A 14,926-nucleotide genomic window follows, 5' to 3' on the forward strand; every position below is an offset into this window, starting at 1 on the left:
CCCCTTCTGTACAGAGTAACACCTTATCAGATTCCTGACAAACTGCAAAAAATACTCATTACTCTTCACAAAGCTGGCAGACATAGTGATAAAAGCCCCAGTAGAAAAGCCCTTAAGAAAATGAGTTCTGGTTTCTGCAGCACTTCAGTGATATGCAGTAAATAATACCTGTGGTTCCCTACCAGATTGATTCTGAGTCTTCACCTAGTCAGAAACATCATCCACCGCTCCCATAGAATAAAGACAAAGAAGAAGGAAAGCAGAGCACACAGTTACAGTGTCATTCCGACAAACATTTTTTTTAGAGTCTTAGCTTTCCTGTGTTCGACTCCAGAGGGAGACGTTTGGATTTGTGTTGGAGTGTCGGTCGCACAGTGGCAGCCTGGATCCGCGGGGAGCTGCTGCCGCCCTGCCCTTCCGAGGACTTCTTTCCAAAATGATCTTAGCAGCAGAATTTTCGGTAATTTTTACATGGAATTGTCGGTAATCACGGGAGCATGAATAGATTTCTGAGAGCAACATGACCCGCATTTTGTGAAGGCTGCTTGACTTATGGCGGCCAGGGGTCCCAGGGGTCCATCCGGCCCCCTGGGCAACCGCTGCCGTAGGTGTCCCGGATAGCGCTGTGCTTAATCAGCTCAGCCTTTCTGGGTCCCCTGGGCTAGCTCCCAGCCGCAGGCAACTTAGCGAGCAACTCTGGAGTGATTTCAGCTCTAGTGAATTCAGCTCTTAGTGATTTTGCTCTGTGCTCACAAGTGCCTTGGCAGACTCAGGAATAGAGAGAGCAGAAGTCTGTATGGAGTTCCACAGCAGTGTCTTTATTGGCAGATCCTGCAAAGGTTTCCAGTGACAGCTGTTCTGCCAAGCTGGGCAGAGATGGGGGTTTAAGTAGGCTACTGGGGTGCTGGAAATTGTCCAAAGGCCAGGCTTGAGGAGAATACGACCTATAGCCTTATGGAGAGATAACAAGTGTCCGAGGGCGGAAGAGGGGCTGCTTTGGTCCACTCACCATGACTCTGCATTTCTTATCGTAGGCGAGTGACCGCCAGGGAGGCCTTGCAGGGCCTCTGACTGCTACAATGACTGACCTGTCATGTGAGCCAAAGTACAAAAATACTCGTGCTTTAGGTGGTTTTATACCACAGCTGCCAACTGTGGTAAACTTTCCATACAGCTTTACACCTTCCAAGCACCTTTCAGTACTCATTACACCTTGGTTGCTGTGAGCAGGATCTCCCAGGCAAGTGGCTAGAATAATGCCATGTTGCGGTGTGCTTTCATGGTTTACCCCCGAAACGTGGTTTTCTCCCCTGAAGTTGTCTCCCAGGTGTGTCAATCACTCCTCCTTTCCCCACCCCGACCCCTGCTGAGCACTGTCTGTCACTCCAGAAGTGCGTCGAGTGATTGGCAGATTCAAAGGGTGCCCTCCACCCCCGGGGGGCATTGGGCCATCCAGGTGTCCTTTGTCCCCTGAGACCTCCTCTCCCGTACCTGGTTGGAGGCTCCCTATCCCTTCCCCCCTCCCCTCCCCCAGGTAAAAGAGAGGGGAACCGCGCAGTCCGGGCAGTTCTGATGGAGCAGTGACCAAATTCAGGGGCCTGTAGGGAGTTCTGCTTGGAGCTGTTGCTACAATCGGAGGCCTCCGGGCCAGAATAAAAGCTCTGGATTAAACCCTCCATCAGAACTGACTCCTTTCTTTCACCATAGCCTTAAAGGATTCTCCGACAGCGGGAAACCTGAGGAGCGGACCCTCTGTGAGAGGAAGCTCCATTCCGCCGCCACCTGAGCTCCAGCTTGCTTGGACTTGTCTCCACACGCCCAGCTGCAACATCCAGCTAGCCAAAAGTGTCTCTGGGGTGAAACACCACAGTTGCTGCCATTTGGTCCAGCAGCAGGGGCCAGACAAGCCAGGTCACGTCCTGTTCTTTATATTGGAGCCTCCAATATAACGCCATGCCTCCACTTCCTTATGTGTGGCACAGTGTGTGTGACCCAAGAGCCGACCCAAGGAAACATGGCAGAATTGTGAAATTCAGTCCTTTTTCCTGCAAGTAGTTTTCTCTTGAGCAGGTCGTGTCGTGGTTGAAGGAAGCAATAAAAGAGGGGAGAGGGTACTCAGAGCACTAAGGATTGCAGTGGTCAGGGCAGGGTCCGCTCTGAAACCCTAAGTACCACCTTTAGCCTCTTTGGCAGTTGCCTAATCTCCATTCTGAAAAAATTTTTCAATTCTAATTAAAAAGAGTAGAAAATTTAGGTTTCTCATATGTGTCAGAAAAATAAGTATAGTCTAATTAATAATTTCCCTAGTTTGCTGAACTGTTACCACTGACTATTTTCTAGGAATAAAATTACTGCATCTTAAACAGTACTTTGGCACAGTGCCTCCAGGAATACTGCCCATACGTCACCTGTATATTTTCTAAAATCTATACAGTGAAATCAGACAGATCTTCACTCACAGGATGTCATGTTTCACATGCAACTCATTCATAAGAAATATGTGTGGAATGGAGATAAATAAACAGTAAAATAAAGTGCCTTCATGACCTGTAGTATTTAGAAAAAATCTGATGCAGCTTCCAGATTGACTATCATGCAGTATCTCTCCAAAATACATGTCTAACAATGCCAGCTGAATGTTCTTTTAGGTTTTTTAGCCACCATATCCAGAAAAAGTAAGGAGTTTGCAGGTTTTGCTTTGATAAATAGCTATCACTGCAGATTTTACATTCTCCTCTACACTGTCTACTACTCCTCTACATTCTCCTCTCTTTTCTTCTGCCAGTAATGCTTAGCTATACAGACAAATCTAATTTTTTCCCCATTACTGGAAAAGAGCCTAAAGAGCAGTTACAGTGTAAATTTTACTAACAAATTTTGATAATTCACATAAAAAATATTTTCACATTTAAGAATTAAAAAATCCCATCAGGTAAAGCCAAATTAGGGTGCTAAAACTGTAGGGTTCACTAGCATCTGTTTTACATAGAAAATACAGTGTCTTAATTTCAGCTCTTATTTTTAATTTACTTGAATATTTGGATCTGTTTTTGCAGTTTTTTACTGAACAATACAGGAATCCACACAAACTGTGAACTACATAATGACATAGTCTTTAAAATTTTAAAGTATGTCCTAATGTTCAATTAAGTAATTAAAGTTGCTCTTGAATTGCTCAGCAGTGATGGTCCCCACAACTTCTACTGTTAATACATATGAAATCTTACAAATAAGTTCTCACATGTGTATTTGAACAGCAACCTAAAAATCACCAAGCCCCTTCTCTGTAGCATGACACATGCTTAATCCTAATCCACTGTAGCATGACAGCCATTACTGACCTAAAGACTCTGATAAAACTTGAATAAATCTAGTTTTGGCAAGGAAGAAGCTTTTGCAATTCACCACAATTATCTATAAATCCTCATTAACTCTACAGTGTTAATTAAATTAAAGTTTTATTTTATTTTAATTAAATTGATTAAATTAAATTAAATTTATTAAATTAATTAATTTTAGTTAAATTAATGAATTATAAATTAATTAAATTAAAATAAAGTTAATTAAATTAAAGTTAATTAAAGCTTGATTAGAAATCTACTTAATCAAGATGCTTCCCAAGTAATCAATTTATACCTAATGATACTTGGTGGCAAGGACAGCTGCTTAATTGGGATTGTTATTTCAGTTAATTGGGACACCTTCAGGTGACATGGGTGACAACCTGTTTGTTACAGGTCAGTGCATCGTCCCCATGGCACCTTGCAGTTGACACAGTCTGCCCTCACTTACTGCAGGTTCACAAAAAGGTACAAAAAATTACCCAATGCCACTTGCCAGCGGATCACAACCACCTTCCCATAACCCTGTAAGACTTCCCATGGGTCAAACTATTTAAAACAGGGAGATGCTTAATAAAGTACAGAAAGGTGCTTAGCTACTTGGTCAGCCTAATTTTAATGAAAATATTCAGCCCCTACAATAGCCAAGATTCTTCTTTCTTTAAAAGGCTTAAGAAAAGATTAATCAACAACACATGGAAGGTAGTACCACATCTTTTAAATCTTAAAATGTGCAATTACATGTTGTTAATTAAAGAATAGTCTTATCTGGAGCAACTGCTGGAAACTAATTTAAATATGCTCTCTAAAGTTTAGACTGAATAACCAGAATTCAACATTTAATACAATAAATAATATTAGCACACAGAACCTATTAGGATGGAGGATGGTCTGCTGACTACTTAAAATGAGAACTGTGATTCAGAAAGCCTGTATCTTCCTTTTTTACATCAATTTTTCTATTGCAGTATGGAGGTTCTGGTACATTGTTTTCATAAGATGCAGCTTTAATAAGAGACTAAGAACATTCAGTGCCTTCAAGTAGGTTCAGATGTTCCAATTTTGCCATTGCACCTGTACAGAATTAAAAGCATAAAACCTGATGTGCTGAATGTTGATTGCTGCCGGAAAGTAGCTGGGTGGCCTGTCCGTGCAGTTATTAAAAATGACAGAATAGTTTGGGTAGAAAGTGACCTTAAAGATCACCTAATCCAACCCCTCTGCCATAGGCATGGACACTTCCCGCTGGACCAGGCTGCTCAGAGCCCCATACAAGCTGGCCTTGAACACTTACAGGGGTGAGGCACCTACAGCTTCTCTGGGCAACCTGTGCCAGTGCCTTACCATGCTCAGAATAAAGAATTTCTCTCGAATATCCAATCTAAATCTCCCTCTTTCAGTTTAAAACCATGGCCCCTTGTCCTATCACTACAGTCCTTGGTAAAAAGGTTCCATCTTTCTTATAAACCCACTTTAAACACTCAAAGGCCAAAATCAGATCTCTGGGGAGCTTTCTCTTGTCCAGACTGAAAAACTTCAAGAGAGGTACTTCAGCCCTCTGACTATCCTTGTGGCCCTCTCTGGACCCACTCCAACAGGTCTACATCCCTCTTATTTTGGGGATCCCAGGGCTGGAAGCAGCACTGCACATGGGGTCTCACCAGATCAGAGTGGAATCTTCTCCCTCATCCTGCTTCTCTTTAGGCTGCCAAGGATTGTTGTAGAGAACAATGTCTGAATTCCAGAGAGCTGAGATTATGATTAAAGCTCAATTAATCTATTTTAGCCTGTTTTTACAATTGAACTATTTGGCTGATTCCCGCTCAACAAAGAATTATTTAGAATTGGAGATAAAGCTCAAATAAAGGAAAGGACAAAGAGGAAGCTGCATATTACTTCCACTGAGCTCTGCTAATGGAAGCAGAAAACACCTAACACTTTTAGAACTGATGGCATATACGCCACCTTTGGCAGCAGTGTCACCACAGCTTTCTTAACTGCTGTCACTGGAAACTTCCTGTAAACTAGTGACTGAGCATTTTTGCAGACAGCTTCAGAGGTTTCTTCCCTATGAATTTCTTTTTATTCATATATGTGAGGATCAAGGCCACTGCCAAAAATAATACTGCCTTGCTTTCAAAGGTAAGAAACACACTGTGCTCCTTCTAACATTAGGAAAAAAAATTTGCAGGAGAGGAAGCAACTTAAGAGTATGCACCAAATACATTTCACATGAAACTGTGCCTGTACTCCAGCATTTCAGATGGCTATCTTGGAGATTTTGCTGTATGTGAGAAAAGAAACCAGCTTGTAATGCATTTTAAGTTGGGGGTTTTGGTTTTGCTTTTTTGGTTTTTTTCCAGAAAAAGGGGATTTAATAATCTTGCTGGGGGAAGAAACCTTACCTTTTTCTCCACTATCATTACCCTTATTCCCCCATAGTCCTTGCAAAACCACCACAAGGAGCTTAAAGCCTATTTTCCGATCTCAGTGCCAGCAGTAGTCTATTACAACACCTGCAATGATGAAAATGCAAACTGTTTCATAAAACCCTGTGGCAATTACAGCTGTGTACACTCTGCTCATAATAGCAGTTTTAAAAGACATTAATTATGCTCTGATCCTCAAACTGGACTGATTAGTCATAATGATGTTACACAATGATTCATACTCTAGATGACTCATACAGAGAGGCTAATTATCCAGCAGGACTTCTGTAAGTCTGCTGTTAAATGAGAGAGCTCATTACAGGACTGAGGGTTCCTGTTGAATGAATGAAAAAGAAAGTGTGGAGAAAAAAAGAAAATCAGTACTTTCAATCAGGTAGTATTAGAAGCATACCCTGACTAATTTGCATATTTCATTTGAGACACAGGTTTCCTCTTAGCTGTGACCATGTGTTTTACTAAGGAAATACCTTGCAGTTTTATTATACAAGTAAAATCCCTCTTTATGTGTTTAAGGTTGACTTTGTACATGTATGCAGATTATTAGTCTTAAAAAAGAGAGCAAAGAACCTTGTGACATAGCAAAATATTTTTTCAGCTTCCATACAAAATAGCATTTTTTTTCCTCTGCTGGTAGAACACATTAAAATTTACTGTGTTAAGTGCCCCCTGTAACTTTTACAAAAGTCATATACAAAAAAATGCAAGCAAAAATTCCAAAGTACACTCTGACAGCCAATGCTCTGCGAATACTTTATTACACAAACTACATTCAGCTTCTGAAAATAGTGTTCTAACAGTGATACCATCTAAAAATAAGACATTCCAGAAACACATCAAGTTAGGAAGAAGAAAAAAATTAAATAGAGACTTTTTTCTTTCCTTCAATGCAATATCATGTTAGTGATTTAAAAAAATAGAAGAAGACTTAGCAGCTTCATTTTCTTGTGGCACTATATATTCTCTGTAATGCAACAGGTTAAGGACATTGAAGAGGAAAGGCACAAAACAGAAAATGGCAACTCAATAATTATGGAAAAATATATTGATGAAGCAGATAGTAAGACTTATTTACAAGATCCCCATATTTGATGATAAAATACTACTGCTTTAAATCAGTCCTGCAATTAGAAGACTTGCTTTATTAAGATGTTCACATAAAAACCAACGGCACTCATATGGAATTTCCATATACTCCACTTAAAAAACATAACTAAAACCAAACAAAAATTAAAGGAACCAATGTACAGCCCCACACAGACTAGAATAGTTTACAATTAAATATACAAGATCTTAAACGTGCTTAAGGGAAAAGAAATCTGACATTCTGGGTTGAACCATAAAATGGAGAACTCAAAGGTTAGTTTCAGGATGATGAAGGTGCTGGTGGCAGTGGAGATGCTGGACATTCTTCCTCAGAATCAGTGCCATCATCTTCTTCTTTTTCTTGATCACTTCCTTCCGTGCTCAGCCGGTCAAACCCTTTTCGGCTGTAGCCTTTGTGACTTGCAAAGAAGTTCCCAAGGTTAATTCCACCACTGCCTTTCCCTATGGAAAGGAAAGGATTTTCATAAGATTTGCTTTAACTGTAAGGGAGGAATAAAAATTTGTCAACTAATTAAACAGTATAGTGGTGATTCTTTTAAGTGTCCTTCCAGAAACTGTTTTTAAAAGTTCAACACATGAGCCACAAAAGCTAGGTGCATATAATAGTAAAGAAGAAGGAAATCAAGATTAAAAGTAGAAGTTTCAGACTATGCTTTTTTAGCATCCATTATTTCATTAATTCTACACAGGTTACTGGCGTTCCTACCCATTTGCCTTTAGTTTTAAAGTGCTTCATTTCATTCACCAGATCCACAATAACTCATTATAGCTCCTGCTCTCCCACTGGTAGTGACTCATCCTCTTTAGTGGGCAGACAATGACAGATAAAAGTTGCTGTAAAAGAAATTTTCAAAAGCCCCTGATCTTTGCCCCCAATCCTTCCTTTGAGAAAGTTCCATCAAATCTGTTAGTCAACATGAATACAGAAAAAAAGCCTCCAGTTACTGCATTTGAAAACATCTTCAGTGACTACTTACCTCTAAGTCTGCCTAAAATTCTGCCTGAACTAGAATCTAGTTTGCGTTCCCCATCAGCTGAAAAACAAAGTAAATTTCAAAAATAAGCTAAACCCCCAGTGTTCTGTGATCAAATGACCTGTATTTTCTGATAAAAATCACAGACATTCAACAAACCAATCAGCAGCTCTAAGAAGCCATTTATGGCAGCACTGCAATAGACTAGAATGTTAGCATATTTGATATGCTATCCAGCACATTTGGTATGCTAACACACATGAATATAAAAGTCAGGAAGCTGTATGCTGAAATCTTCAACAAAATACATCCAACTCAGTTGTGTAGCCACATTATATTGCTGAATGGCCTACTCTGTCACAGTATGTCCTGACAGTGGCAGAACTGTGTTGTGTACTCCATGTACATTTTCTTCTCTGGAAGAAAGTATCTTGCTAAAACAATTTTGTGATACAAAATAACAAGTCTAGTGATCAAATGCATATCACAGTCTGCCAATTTATGAAAAATAATGTTATTATACAATACAAATTTAGAACCACTCACATAACTTCTAAGTACCAATTAAAGCTTTTGGAGCTATGGATAAAGCTGCACTATGGAAGCATGTCTGACTCACAGAATTGACTAGGCAGGAGAGAGCAATAATACATAATTTCTTATCTGCTTTTGTTTTGTTTGTATCTCTGCAATACCCATATGGAGTCTTTTGTTCTCAGCAGTTTAAAGACCCCAAACTAAAAAAAAACTATGCTTGCAGTATTAAAATTTCTGAATTCTAGACAATACAACATGAATTTATTCTAGTAATTTCTGAGATACCAGTTTTTGCCTTGACACCAATTAAAGTTTTTGATACATATTCTGAAGAGGTGCTAGCTTGAGATGCACAATTAAAGGCTCAGGGGGCTGTAGGTGCTGTGTCCCTGCCAAGCAGTAAGTTTGCATGCAGCACCACTGCAACTGTTCAGGAAGACAAAGGCACAGGGAGCTGCTCTCTTCATAGCCTCACCCCACAGTGTTCAGTGATATTTGGAACTGGAATAATAAAAGCCTGTTCTCTAGAACAGTTACTCACAGTTACCTCCATAGACAGTTGTCTTCCTCCACCGAATAAATACTAAAATTACTAGCAGGACAACAACAGGGATAATAAGAAGAGTTGTAATAAGAACAAAGGAAACTCCAGTGCTGCTGGCCTGTTGGACCAAGTGTTGTTTATCCATATTCTTTAGAGGGTCTCTTGATTCTGGCTTGTTTTTCAATCTGGCTTCAACAATTGTTTCTGATTCTTTAAAAAGAAAAGAATTTCCACATGTAATCCATATGCATCAAGCTGTTGCTTGAACAGCTGTTGCAGAACAAAGTGTTACAGGAAACAACAAGCTAGGATACCTTAAGTGCTTTGTAACAAGAAAACAAAAGACAAAGTCTTATGGAGACATTTTTGGCTTTTGCTGATGTTATCCCAAATAAAAGGAAGAGCAAGTCTGATTGATACCACTCACTAGCAAAGATTCCCTTTTCTCAAAAGAGGAAAGGAGATGTGTCAAACAGTTTTGTCCTAAAAAGCATCTACTATTTAAAATATAGGAAATTACCCCAATGATCAATTTTTGCAAATAACCGTGTGGTATAACATCATTTAAATGTCTCCTTTTGACAAAAACATTTCCACAAGAAATACAGAAACGAGTATAAATCATATTATCATAAACACAAAGAAAAAATTTAAAGATCTTTCTAATAAAACTGTGACAAATGGTTAAATTTTCTGGACTGTTACATTCCATTAAGAAATTTTGGTTCTACAAATCTGGAGAGCTTTTGAAAATTGCATTTAGTCATTGCTGACTGATTTGTTAACTCTATACCCACAAGGAGAAAAACTATTTCAGAAAAGCCTTTATGATGTTGCAAATGCTTTGTGGTAACTTTTAGTAAGTAAAACTGTCTAGCTATGTTTTTTTTCAATTCAGACTGAAGAGCTTGTCTTTACAAGTAGCTGCATCACAAACACTTTCAATCAACACTGTTTTGATTCTGTATCAAAATTAAAATGATGTTCTACTCAGAAGGAGTATCAAACAGTTCAGTTTACACTCAACATTAATACAATGATAAACAATATCATTGTTATCACAAGTACAAGGATAACAATGACGCAATGAAAATATTCTGTCTGTTCAAGTAGTTACTGCTAAGGAAGATTCTCCTCCACCATCTTTCCCACCTCTGGGCAAAGTTACAGTTCTCCATATATTTTCCCCCATGTCACAGTAGTACAGTGCTAGCAGCAGTCTGTCACCAGGAGGCTGTGAGAGTGCAGGCTACTCCTCTCCATTTGTTAAGCAGATGACACAGCTCCCAGTGGAGCGGAAAGATGTTAATTTCAGCCTACCTACTCTAAACAGTTTTAGACACTGTTACTTAAAACCTTTTTCTTACCGTGGTGTTACTATTGCATTTTTTCTCTATGACATTAGAACTGTCAGCTAAAGAAAGCCAAAAGGAATTTACATATCCCTAGATATACAGCATGCTGTAATGTCAACACTTCCCTTTTGAGTGCTTCAGGCAGGCTGGTGTATCAATGGAGATAAAATAAGAGGATAACAGTGATGGCAGTAAGCATTTCATTGTTTCATTAGCATTCCTTATTCTACTTTATTCTATATGTTTTCAATTGGCAGTTGGGATTTTTTTGACTTTTCCCTATCTGCATATACATGGCTGAAAGCAAACTACATAAGCTCTGAATTTAAGCAAAGGAAACAAGTTAAGAACATTTGAACATTTTAAATGCCTTTGTAAATAGTACCATAATGTGGTACTGTTTTTCTGAAAGGGAAATGAGCTACATAATAGAATACAAATGGTTAATAAATGGTTATAAATGGTTTTTTAATTTCATGCAGATTAAATAAATAAAAAGTCTAGTAAATCTATGGGAAGAAATGTAAATAGAAAAAAATAGTATTTCTTGCCATGTGGTGTGACTGACACGGCTGCGTACTAAAAGACTACACAGGAATATAAACCAATTGTCATTTCAAATAACCCTTTTTTGGTGGTGGAGGGTTGTAGAGTGGGGGAGGGTGCTGGGGAGTAACTGTCGCAGTTGTAATTTAGAGCTATTTCTGCATCTAAGGGAGCTGCAACAGCTACCAATATGGACCATACCAGATGGCAGAATGGAATTAACCAACTAGTAAAATTTTTATTCTGTGACAGTGAAGCACTTGTCATCACTGGAAATGAAATGTTTAGGTTGGCTGTGAAACAGCATCTACCAGGTAACAGTGTTACAAGCTTCCTTCTAGCGCTTTCTATAGGAACTCACAAAAAACAGAACAGTCAAACTAGTCAGCATTTTGTCCCTTCAGCTTGGCAGAAGCAGCCCTAGTCTATGTGAACATACTGATCCCTTCATTTTCATTATGAATCAGACTAACCTTTTGTCTCCTGTACCTCAATACCAGCCTTTTTAACTGACCGATGTTCCATTTCTGTAAAACAAAATCATTCTTCAGGACAACTGATATTTCAGAAAGGCACTCAGTGACATCTTCCTGCTAGCTTTCTCAAATGTACTGTGCAATCCTATAGTAAACATTCCCATCAACACTTGAATTTCACCACAGAGAGCCAATATAAACTATTCAGTAGCTCACAAGGCCAGAGAAAAAACAGGAAGAGCTCAGTTCATGCAAGTTGCTTGCGATAATCAGTTTTTATGAAACAGAAAGATTTTATGTGTATGCCTAAAGGTTCATAGAGTCCCACAAAAATAAAATTGTTTATTATAATCAAAATCATAGTGAATTAAAGGCTGATTGAATAAGGGTTTCTTAGCCACTCCTCTTTTATACTTCAGCAAAAACGAAAAAGAGTATTTTATACAAGGACTTCCCTTATCTAACCTGTAAAAATTCCATTACTTTTTTATTCTCAAGTTTCTTTGAATAAAAGCTGAGAATTGTTCATGTTCAGTTTACTAGATGCAGATAAAAACATATCCAATCAGAATTTCAATTTATCTGGTCCACTCTCCTGTTATTAAGAGCAGCTGATACCAAATGCTCCAAAGGAAAATTTATTAATTATAAACAAGACAAATAAGGAATAACTAGCTAGCTAAGTCATTTATAGCAGCGGACTCTTACTGGACGACTAATATCCTGAAGCCTAAGTCTTTATATCTGTCATACATTTTTTATCCCATATAATGGAGCAGTAGATTATATTTTTATTCCTGTAAAACATGTAACCTCTGAATTCTACTAAATTGATGTCTGACTAATCAGGTTCCTCTCCCTGAACTGAGGCTGCTTGCCTTGGGGGCTACTAGATTAAAACTGGCAAGAGTTTCCTCTGTATAGAAATAGAACTTCAAATTATACTAGATTAATTTTCTAGTGATAAATGCTTCCAATGAAATGAATAAAATTTTCAAGTTAACCTGTGTTTTTATTGCATACCTTGGGAGTTTTCTACATTATAACCTCAAAGGAAGCAGTTGAGGTTTCAGCAAATGATACACTGAAATTACTAGAGTAACACTTTTGTTTAAGTTACTTTTTTGTTACTGACAATGGATGTGTAAGGCAAATGCATGTTGATTCCTTCTGTGACAAACTCATGTGCCCAGGACTCTTCTTTGACAGAGCACACAACAATGCTGAAGAACAGTCTTTTAATGAAAACTGAGCAGCAGCACACAACTGCTGCAAGTGAAGCTTGTAGTGCACTTTAAATCACTCACTATGCCACTAGGCTCTTGGCCAGGGGTACCAGAAAAGTGATACTGACCTGAAGGTACAAAATGTGAAGTTAGCACATTAAGAACAAAAAGAACATACTTTCCACAGATGAAAACTTCCACACTGCTTTGGCATGAACATCTCCAACAAATACTGTTCTATCTTCTGAAGCAACAATATCATGTGGCATCTCAAAGCTCTGTGAAGATAAGCAGTCACAGATTACCCCTAAGTATCTATGCTCCCACAAGGCCTCCTTAACACCTATCTTGAGCCTGGTCATATTCAGTCCTGCTTTAGACTGGAAAATGCCACAAGTGCTGGTGTGACACCCAAATGTTTGAAAGGAAAGGAATTCCATTTCTACTGAATGTTTGCCTTCTCCAGGGATAACAACATAGAGATTATTCCATAGATTAATTCTAAAAAAATTATATTATTTCTATTAATATTATTACATTCCACTTTATCTGCTGAAATATGTATTTTCAAAAATAATCTTGGTTTGAAGCCCACACATTAAATTTTTGTTTAAGTTCATATGCAAAACAGTTATTCACTATACTCAGAAAAAATAACTCCCAATGTAATTTAAAGTTGGACTGCACATAAGGACTGTATGTAGAACCAATAAGTGGGAATATTAACATTCATTCTTTAATCTAAGACAATATATAGAAACTGTTAAAAAAACCCCACAGTTTTTATGTACAATACTGCATGAAGAACATTTAGCCTTAACTTACTCACTAGTATTCTGTGAAGAGGGATATAACCATACAGTTGCATATTACTTCTGCTTAAGAATAAGCTCTATTTTTTGACAAATTACTAGCATCTAAATATATGAATCTTTCAATTCCTTCATTATTCTCTTAAATTAACTTTTAAGAACTGTAATGGCAGTAATAAAGTAGGCTTATCCTGCCTGAAGATATTACCTGTAGGAATCATCTAGAAGTTAGTATAATTTTCAAATGTGTACCACATGTAGAAGCTAATACCCAAAATTCTAGTATTTTTATTTAGTACTATAAAGAATTCCTTTTGAATACCTTACATTATAAAACATCTTATTTCCAGCAATAAGCAATTTTCCGACTTCTTATGGAAGTTGGAAAAGTAAAATGTTATCAATGTTCTCATATATGTAATTGTATGTAACAGGCACTCTGTGCAGTACCTTTCTAAGTGGAATGAAAGTATCAATTATTTCTCCAGTAGAAAAGTTCATCACAAATCCTTGCACTGATTCCACCTCTCCAGGATAGGGCATTCCATTAACTGCAAAGAGGAGACCACCTGCAACAACATTAGATTTGCCTTAAGAACACACACATAGCAAACTGCAGTGAAGATGGAAATGTAATAGTTTAGATGAAAAAAGGCTGTCTGAGAGACAGAGAGACAGAAAGATAATAAGAAGCTAAACTACAAGAGGAAAGTTAAGTGAGGTATAACTCACTGAAATTTTGTCAATTAAGAGATGCACACTTAGTTCAAATAAGAAGAACCAGCAAGGCAATTATTTTACATATAGATTAAATGTAAAAGGAATGTGAAGGTGTTAAAAAAACAATCTCAAGAATGCTGTGCTATGGATGGTTGACCCAATAGCAGAAAGTGCTTTCAATGCATCAAAAGAAGAAAGTCAGCTGGGGGGTAAGTGGGACCACAAAAGGAAAAGATATGAAAGGGGACTCAGGGATTAGAGGCCTATGGCAAAGAAGTGGGTTTTGTCAGATTTTTATGTTTAATATGTTGGGAAGTTACTAACACACTTTTTTTTTTTTTCTTAGTAAAGAGATCAGAGGAGACCCTCAATGGGAAGCACAAGGTATAAGACAAGTTGGAGGTTATTAATTTATGAGGTTTAGATTGCATTCACTCAAATTCAGAAGGAAACCAAATGTGAAATCAGACTTCAGGCCAAATTAAGTAACCCAGCACTGCAAACAGCCACTTGTCCAGAAGACTAGCAGGACGCTGAAGTAGTGCCCACCTACAAAAGGGAGCCTACAAATACACATTACCAATTCTGGCAACCATCTCCAGTAAGATGGTAGAATCCATAATGAAGACTTGAGACATGGGTAAGTGTGGCCTGGCAGAACAAGTTGGTGTGGCTTCTCTATGGGTTGTGCGTCAGCTCTGAACAGGGAGAAAAAGCACAAAGGTAAGCAGATTCTATAGACGTACTTGTGCTTTCAGAAAACCCTTGACAAGGTAGTGCATCAGAGGTTATTGAATGTGAGTTATCAAAGGGCTGAACAAAAGATCCACTAATGAATAGG

The 14,926-nt window shown here is 38.2% G+C and overlaps 1 protein-coding gene across 14 annotated transcripts in view; it reads right to left on the bottom strand.

Moving 5' to 3' along the window:
• Nucleotides 1–6,527: 6,527 nt before the first annotated feature.
• The window catches only part of PAM (peptidylglycine alpha-amidating monooxygenase), a 66,454-nt gene continuing 58,055 nt past the window's right edge, over nucleotides 6,528–14,926 (bottom strand). For 6 of the 14 annotated variants that reach the window (XM_068177129.1, XM_068177135.1, XM_068177127.1 and 3 more), the window contains 6 exons: nucleotides 13,816–13,934; nucleotides 12,732–12,831; nucleotides 11,325–11,378; nucleotides 8,948–9,160; nucleotides 7,873–7,929; nucleotides 6,528–7,336 (listed from right to left, as the gene is read on the bottom strand). In XM_068177129.1, the coding sequence (XP_068033230.1) occupies nucleotides 7,155–7,336; nucleotides 7,873–7,929; nucleotides 8,948–9,160; nucleotides 11,325–11,378; nucleotides 12,732–12,831; nucleotides 13,816–13,934 (725 nt within the window). In that variant the 3' untranslated portion in view covers nucleotides 6,528–7,154. The remainder of the gene's footprint in view (nucleotides 7,337–7,872; nucleotides 7,930–8,947; nucleotides 9,161–11,324; nucleotides 11,379–12,731; nucleotides 12,832–13,815; nucleotides 13,935–14,926) is intronic. The other 8 variants (XM_068177136.1, XM_068177128.1, XM_068177124.1 and 5 more) reach the window with 4 other exon arrangements.

Source organism: Anomalospiza imberbis, chromosome Z, assembly GCF_031753505.1.
Source record: "Anomalospiza imberbis isolate Cuckoo-Finch-1a 21T00152 chromosome Z, ASM3175350v1, whole genome shotgun sequence".
Taxonomy (NCBI): domain Eukaryota; kingdom Metazoa; phylum Chordata; class Aves; order Passeriformes; family Viduidae; genus Anomalospiza; species Anomalospiza imberbis.